This window comes from Myotis yumanensis, unplaced genomic scaffold (genome assembly GCF_028538775.1).
Source record: "Myotis yumanensis isolate MYYU_CA2020_CCGP unplaced genomic scaffold, mMyoYum1.0.hap1 SCAF_4, whole genome shotgun sequence".
NCBI lineage: Eukaryota > Metazoa > Chordata > Mammalia > Chiroptera > Vespertilionidae > Myotis > Myotis yumanensis.
In genome coordinates this window covers 62,651,085-62,659,846 of record NW_027223755.1, presented here as the reverse complement: position 1 = coordinate 62,659,846, position 8,762 = coordinate 62,651,085, and the positions used below count along the sequence as shown (strand labels likewise).

General features: G+C 47.5%; 1 protein-coding gene across 1 annotated transcript in view; it reads left to right on the top strand.

Annotated features, from left to right (window-relative positions):
• Positions 1-418: 418 nt before the first annotated feature.
• Positions 419-8,762, top strand: part of FBXL17 (F-box and leucine rich repeat protein 17) — a 456,197-nt gene continuing 447,853 nt past the window's right edge. Inside the window, exon 1 of the mRNA XM_070412419.1 lies at positions 419-1,763. Within this exon, the coding sequence (XP_070268520.1) occupies positions 774-1,763 (990 nt within the window). The 5' untranslated portion in view covers positions 419-773. The remainder of the gene's footprint in view (positions 1,764-8,762) is intronic.

Here is an 8,762-nt window from a genome sequence, read left to right as displayed (position 1 = left end):
GCGGAAGAGCCGAGCGGCTCCCGGCCAATGGCAGTTCTTGAACTTACACCTAGAGACGTCAGCGCGGCTTTGCAAACGGATGTCACACAGCTGGCTCGGAAACGTCTCCTCCCGCCCCAGAAAAGGGGCGTGGGTCCCGCGGCCCCCGGGAAACCTCGGGCGCCCGGAGGGAGGGGCGCGTGCCGCTCCCCGCTCGCCCTGCGCCCTCGCCAGCCCGCCAGCCTCCCGGCTGTCCCAGTCGGGCGGTCGTCCCGGGGAGCCGCCGGCGCCCCATCCCCGCATCCCCGCCCCGAGCGCGCCGCCGCCGCCGCCGCCGGCTCCGCCCCTCCCCGAGCGGGCCGCGCGCTCCTGCGGCTCCGAGCCGCGTCGCGGGCGCGCGCGCCGCCGGCGGAGCCGCAGTTAAAATGGTCCGAGCGGGACCCCGCGCTCCCCCCGCCGCCGCAGTGACGGACTGAGCCGGTGGGTCAGGCTCGGACTGGCCGCCCAGCCTGCAGGCTCGGTCTCTCCGTCGCGCCCCCCCCCGCTCGCGCCCCCCGCCCCCCCGGCCTCCCCGGGCGCAGCATGTAGCCCCGACGGGCGCCGAGGCGGCCCCAGCGGACGCCCACCCCCCGCCGCGCGTGTGTGTGCCCGTGTGAGCGTGTGCGCCGGGGGCGACCCGCCGCGCCCGAGCCCGAGCCCGAGCCCGAGCCAGCGAGCGGCCTGCCCCGCTGCCGGGAGCCCACTCTCCGGGCCTCCCACGCCCCGTCCCGGTCCCCGTCCCCGGGGCCTTCTATATGGGCCACCTTCTCTCGAAGGAGCCGCGTAACCGCCCGAGCCAGAAGAGGCTTCGCTGCTGCAGCTGGTGCCGCCGCCGCCGCCCGCTTCTCAGGCTGCCCCGCCGGACCCCGGCCAAGGCGCCCCCGCAGCCGGCGGCGCCCCGGAGCCGGGACTGCTTCTTCCGCGGGCCCTGCATGCTCTGCTTCATCGTGCACAGCCCCGGCGCGCCCGCCCCCGCCGGCCCAGAGGAGGAGCCGCCGCTGTCGCCGCCGCCGCGGGACGGGGCCTACGCCGCGGCCGCCTCCTCGCAGCACCTGGCGCGGCGCTACGCGGCCCTGGCTGCCGAGGACTGCGCCGCCGCCGCCCGCCGCTTCCTGCTGTCCTCGGCCGCCGCCGCCGCCGCCGCCGCCTCGGCCTCGTCGCCGGCCTCCTGCTGCAAGGAGCTGGGGCTGGCCGCGGCCGCCGCCTGGGAGCAGCAGGGCCGCAGCCTCTTCCTGGCCAGCGTGGGGCCCGTGCGCTTCCTGGGGCCGCCGGTCGCCGTGCAACTCTTCCGGGCGCCGACGCCGCCGCCGGCCGAGCCCCCCACGCCCCCGGAGATGGTGTGCAAGCGGAAGGGGGCCGGGGTGCCCGCCTGCACCCCCTGTAAGCAGCCCCGCTGCGGCGGCGGGGGCTGCGGCGGCGGCGGCGGCAGCGGCGGGGGCCCTGCGGGAGGAGGCGCCTCGCCTCCCCGGCCCCCCGATGCCGGGTGCTGCCAGGGCTCCGAGCCGCCGCCGCCGCCGCCGCCTCTCTGCCCCCCGCCCTCCTCTCCCGCTTCCGAAGGTGCCCCCTCCGAGGCCGGCGGGGACGCTGTCCGAGCTGGGAGCACCGCCCCCTCGCCAGCCCAGCAGCAGCACGAATGCGGCGACACGGACTGTCAGGAGCCCCGCGAAAACCCCTGCGACTGTCATCGGGAGCCGCCCCCCGACACCCCAGACATCAACCAGCTGCCGCCATCCATCCTGCTCAAGGTGGGTCTGGGCGACTGGCGCGGGGATGCGCGCTCGCCCCCAACCCGGCCCCTCCTCGGGGTTCTCTCTCCCCTCCCTCTAAGCGCTGAGGACGGGGTTCCCCGACAGCCAGAGACGCCCAGCGGGGAGGTTGGGAAACCGATGGGGAGGATGCTTATGGCCTACTTTTTGAAGTTAGAAAAACTTGGCATCTCCTGAATGTCTTTTAATAGCTTGGGCTTGTTGGGCACAATTCAGGGTTCATCTGTTATTAGATCGCCAGCCCAAGTGGTTTAGAAACTCTTTGTAGGTTTTCTGTGACATGTTTTTTTATTAATTGAGCAACTTGCCCTTACTGGGTATAGACTTTATATATTAGAATTCGAAAGTTTTCGAGCTACTTTCTGGTTTGACAGATGCTCGTTGATGTCAGTAACACTTAACTTTTTTTGAACATCTACTATGATCAGGCACTATGCCAGAGCTTTATATACATTATATCTAATTTAATCTTCCAGTTACCGCTGTGAGGCAGATTTTGTTAATATCATTACTGTATACAAGAAGGAACTGATTTTTTATACTATGTGCCTGCAGCCCAAAGGCAGACATCTACAAGTGGTATTTGCTCTAGGGAGCTTACAGCCTAGTGGGGCTTGCAGAGCTTGAATGACTTGTCCAGGGTCACATGCGGAGTAAGAGGCATACCTGGGAATTTAGGCCTGCTTGACTGGAAAACCCTCTTGTTTATGCTATGCTGTATTAGCTTCCTACATTTTAACCCTTAACATAAAAGCACCCAGGTTTCTGGAGAGTAAGGGGAGACATTTTTTTGTTGTTGTTGGGGAATGGGTGAGTGGAGAAGAGGTGGGTGTCCTGTGGGAGCTTTGTCTCACTTTCAAATACTAAGTCAAATTTGCAGTTTTGTCATTGCTGTGATAAACTTAATTATGTGATAGTTTGTATTATTATTATCAACAAGTTATTTCTTCCCTCATTTTCTCTCTTCTCCCCTCCCACCCTTTTCTGGAGCTTAATGCATGTAATCTTCCTTTTTCACAGTGGATGATACTTAAGGCCAGCCCCAAATAACTTAGATAAAAAATTTGGCTACTTTTATTGTTACTGAAGTAACTGTCATCAATTACAATTGTTACTGTCACGGATATACTTTGTGTGATTAGACTTTTTGCACATTGATAATCCTGTGTTTTTATCTGTTTTGTTTTGACGTTATTGTTCTTGAAAATTATACAGCAAGGGGGGCGGGTAAGCTTAACTTCTACTTGTGTCAAAATGTAATGACTTAACTCTTATGGAGGTATATTTGTTGGAGGAGTAATTGCCTCCTTTGTGTGTTCAGGATGTGCATTTTAGAGCAGAGGGAACTTTCTTTTTTGTTTGGTTGTTTATGGAGTTAGACGATTTTTTTTTAAATCTGGAATTTTTTTTCTTTATTGATTAAGGTATTACGTATGTGTCCTTATCCCCCCATTTCTCCCCACCCCCCTACTCATGCCCTCACCCCCCTGGTGTCTGTGTCCATTGGTTAGGCTTATATGCATGCATACAAGTCCTTTGGTTGATCTCTCCCCCTTACCCCCACCCTCCCCTACCTTCCTTCTGAGGTTTGAAGGTCTGATCGATGCTTCTCTGTCTCTGGATCTGTTTTTGTTCATCAGTTTATGTTGTTCATTATATTCCACAAATGAGTGAGATCATGTGATATTTATCTTTCTCTGACTGGCTTATTTCACTTAGCATAATGCTCTCCAGTTCCATCCATGCTGCTGCAAATGGTAAGAATTCCTTCTTTTTTACCGCAGTGTAGTATTCCATTGTGTAGATATACCACAGGTTTTTAATCCAGTCATCTGCTGATGGGCACTTAGGCTGTTTCCAGATCTTAGCTATGGTGAATTGTTCTGCTATGAACATAGGGGTGCATATATCCTCTCTGATTGGTGTTTCTAGTTTCTTGGGATATATTCCTAGAAGTGGGATCACTGGGTCAAATGGGAGTTCCATTTTTAGTTATTTGAGGAAACTCCATACTGTTCTCCACAGTGGCTGCACCAGTCTGCATTCCCACCAGCAGTGCACAAGGGTTCAGGTTCCTTTTTCTCCACATCCTCACACTTTTTATTTGTTGATTTGTTGATGATAGCCATTCTGACAGGTGTGAGATGGTACATCATTGTTGTTTTGATTTGCATCACTTGGATGATTAGTGACTTTGAGCATGTTTTCATATGTCTCTTGGCCTTCCTTATGTCCTTTTTCGAAAAGTATCTATTTAGGTTCGTTACCCATTTTTTTTTTATTGGGTTATCTTTCTTTTGTCAAGTTGTATGATTAGAGGGAACTTTCTTGAGTCCTTTAAATTGGTGGATGACATAGACAAATAAAATATCAACAAATATTTGGTATAGAAGATTGATTGCTGTCTTGTTATTTGGCAGGTAAGACTGTTTAAAGACAAACCAAATAAAAAACCAGGTATTTGCTGCTTTCTACCAAAACTGGTTATTTCATGAGGTAGGGAACATTTTAATACAAAAAGAAAGAAGAAAGGACATGATCTCATAATAAAGAGAATCCCCATAGGCAAACTTATTCTATATGCTACATTGTTCTTTTTCATGTGTTTTTTTTTTTTTCTTTTTTTTGCTGTGGACTATTGAAAACTTGGTCTAAGGGACTTTTGGGAATTACTCCTTAGACTTGCCCTGTTGTGATGGAGAATTTGGCATGATATGGAGATGTTTTACCTATATTAGAAACTGGAATAAAGATTGTCTACGTGGGTTTCATGGTCCTAGTGGTATTCAGCAACAAGTGAGTTGCACTGTCTGGAATGAATCGAAATCAAGGTTTTTTTTGTGTGTGTTTTTTTAAAAATATATTCTATTGATTCTTTACAGAGAGGAAGGGAGAGAGACAGAGAGCCAGAAACATCAATGAGAGAGAAACATCGATCAGCTGCCTCCCGCACATCCCCCACTGGGGATGCGCCCGCAACCCACGTACATGCCCTTGACCGGGACCCTTCAGTCCGAAGGCCGACGCTCTACCCACTGAGCCAAACCGGTTTCGGCGAAATCAAGGTTTTTCTGTGTTTACCAGCCCAAATAGAATTTTCAGGGATAAGGCTTTTGGGGGGATAGGCTCTGTTGACATAGATCTTGTTTATTGCTGTGTGTCCTCCCCTAAGTGCAGTGCCTGGCATTTAGTAGCACTCAGTAAATATTTATGAACAAATGAATGACCAAATGTTTAGAAGTCTGGGCTGACACTCTGGGTGAATATGCCATACCACTAAGATAAGTGTCTAAGAGATGTTTATATCTTGACTTCAGAGTTGTTCTGAGCTACAACAGAGCCATGTGATGTTGAGAGGTTTCTGGCTCTGTTTCTGGTGAGAACTGGAAGTGTTTGGCTTGGAGAAGAGAAGACTTAGGCAGCTATGTCTTTCCCTCCCTCTTTCCCTCCCTCCCTCCCTCCCTTCCTTCCTTTTTACAGTATAGGAAGGGTTGTTGCATAGAGAGGCACAAATCCATCATCTCCATTGGAAACATTCAAGTACAATAGCCGCTAGCCACATGTGGGTATTTGAATTTAAAGTGGTTAAAATTAAATAAAATGGAAAATTCAGTTTCTAGGTTACAGTAGCCACATCAGTAGTCATCGGTGACTGGCCACTATTGTGTGGACTGTGCAGATCCAGAACATTCCCCTCATTTTAGAAAGTCCTGGGTAAACTTTCATAGTTTTTTTTTTTTTTTTCATAAATGGCATCAAAATGTTCACGTTCTGCAATTTGTTTGTTTATAGTTTGGTTTGGAGGTCTTTTCACATTAGTGGGGATAAGGTTTCCTTCATTTTTTTAACTGCTGCATAGTATCCCATAGTGTTACACCACATGTATTTATTTCTCTAGTACTGGATGTTTCTAATTAATTGCTACTACAAATGATGCTAATAGATTTTTTTTTCTATGTACACGTGGTCATATTTTTCTAGGGTAGATGTCAGGAAGTGGAATTTCAGGTTTGAAGAAAGTCTGTATTTGGAAATTTAGAAAGTCCTTTCTAACAATAAGAGCTGTGTAGAAATGAAATTAGTTCTTTCTTGAAATCATGAGCCTCACTGGAAACCATAATTATGTAACTTCAGAACAGGAAGAGACCTTTGACAGCATCTGGTCTTTCCTCATGTCTTATGCATGAAGATACAGGCTGGAGAAGTCAGTGGCTTACTTACCCCAAGAGATTTCAGAGAGTGAATGGCAGACCTTGGGCTGGCACCCAGCTTAGTGTTTCCAGCTCCAGAGATCTTTTCAACGTCCTGTGTGGGAGGGCCTGAACAATCTCTCAGAAATTTTCTGAAAGAGATTCCTGAATGGGGAGAAGGGGCAGGACAGTGGGGAGAGGAGGAGCTTACACCAGAGGACTGACTTCTAAGTCATCATGAGTCAGAGACTAATTTAAAATTGGGTCTGTAGGGTTGAATTGTGGTCTTTTATAAAAGAATTTGAGAAGCAGGAACTAGGTCTTCAAAGGTCAACTGTGAGAGTAGTATTTTTTTTAAGCACTTAAGTCTGTTACATTTGCTCATTGAGTGGTTAATGGATTGTTTTGAATCAGATAAGCTAGCTTCGATCTTTGCTACCTGTTGCCTTTATAATTTAAGTAACCCTGCCTACTAATATCACAATTTATATGGTAGAACCATTATGCAACAATTTTACCAAATGATAGCAGTGGAGTATATTTCTTTATAATTACTGTTTGAGTAACTGGTTATGTTGTGGTCTATATTTACATTTTGGAGACTTTGTGTGCTGTGCTTAGATATCTTGTTCTCTGCCAGCAGACCTGTTTCTTTCCAAAGAAAACCAGGTGAGAGATCCAAAATCCACCAGCACCATTAGGAAGTTGCCTCACCATGCATGCACCCTTGGTAATGTGTCAGTAGGTGCTAAGTCTTTTATTTTTACAGCTTTATTACCACCAGGTTGCTTTAGTGTTTAAGGAAGAGTTTCATAAGAGAAATGGGCTTTGGAGGAAAGCTTACATACCTGATCTATTTTTTCCCCCAGGTATGCTAACAAGGATGAAAGCAATGCAAATAGGAGTCAAAGAAAAAAAAATACTACTTTTTAAAGCTTTGAATGTAGATTACTAGTGGGTAACAGTAAATTACCTGTAGCATTTCCTGAATGCTTGATTTAAGGCTCCAGTACCAAATAACCTCTAGTCTAGAAGGTATGTCTCTGGCGTTTTAGGAATGGTTTTAGTCAGCACTGAAATGGAGTGTCCTGAGGAAGTCAGGTTTAAGATTTTTCTTTGCTGAAGAATGCAAAGCAATCTTGATGAACTTAATCAGGCTACCAAAAGGTGTGATTTGTTTTCATTTTAAGAAGTCTGTACATTTTGCCTTATACAAAGTAGCTGTCAAGGGGATAACCTTGAGTAGTTCTTTGCCAATTTGGAGTATCAGGTTGTATAAATGATAAGGAATGTAAGGGAAGATAAGCGAAGGCAAATACAGAACCATTTAATATTAACATAAGAGTTACTTGACTTTGGCTAAATATCCTATTTTAGTCTTGCCCAAGTCTTGGCCAGTTTGGAGCCCAAGTGGTATTGTAAGGTCATACAGTGGAAGCTCTGCCACTGAGAGGGTCTTGGAGCATCAGTACCCAGTAGTAATGAGTGCATTTAGCGTACACATCTTTGCTTCTAAATCCCTTTCTCCAATAAAAGGAATCAGTGCTCCATAGAGAAATGGCAATTTCAGGGCTAGGACAAGGAAAGTACAAGATGAGCCTAGGCCAGCGATGGCGAACCTTTTGAGCTCGGCGTGTCAGCATTTTGAAAAACCCTAACTTAACTCTGGTGCTGTGTCACATATAGAAATTTTTTGATATTTGCAACCATAGTAAAACAAAGACTTTTTTTTGTATTTATTTTATATATTTAAATGCCATTTAACAGAGAAAAATCAACCAAAAAAATGAGTTAGCGTGTCACCTTTGACACGCATGTCATAGGTTCGCCATCACTGCCCTAGGCCGTGGTCGGCAAACTGCGGCTCGCGAGCCACATGTGGCTTTTTTGGCTCCTTGAGTGTGGCTCTTCCACAAAATGCCATGTGCGGGCGCACGTACAGTGCAATTGAAACTTCGTGGCCCATGCGCAGAAGTCGGTTTTCGGCCTTGGCGAATCTATTTCGAAGAAGTACTGTTGATATTTGGCTCTGTTGACTAATGAGTTTGCCGACCACTGGAGAGTATTTTGTGCCAGGACACAAGGAAGTCCTCAAAGAATGATGGACATATGTCAGAAGGATACATTACTTCATTGTATCTCCTCCCCCCACCAAAAGTCTTTAGTGACGGGGTTTAGAATAAAACTTATTCTTATTTAAATTTCATAATATCTGACTTTGTGAGTTCAATCCCGGTTGGGGTGCATACAGGAGGCAACTGATCTACTACATCTCTCTCTCCCTCCCTTGATCCCTCCCTCCCCCCTCTTCTCTCTCTAAAATAAAAAAGAATTTCTAAAAGAAAAAATGGCATCATATAACATGTAGTCTGGAATATTGTGTTGCACCTTTAATACCTATCTCTTACAACACCTAGCATAGTCAATGTAAAATAGCTACAGGCAATGGATATGTCTCTCTCACATTGATGTTTCTCCCTCTCTCTCCTCCCTCCCACCCTTCTTTCCACTCTCTCTAAAAATCAATGGAAAAAATATTTTCAGGTGAGGATAAATAAAAAGAAAAAAAAAAAAGAAAACTACTCCACTTTACTTCTTTTCAAATATTTATATAATTTGTATATAGCCCGCCTGCTCATAAACCTTAACTCCTTTTTGCAGTAATATCTTATAGCAGATACGATTTCTGCATCAAGATATGAAATGATCCAAAGTAGGTATTGGTTTTGTTGATTTTTAAGTACTATAAGATTCTACGGGATAGGTATGACTAAGTGTTAAGTAACAA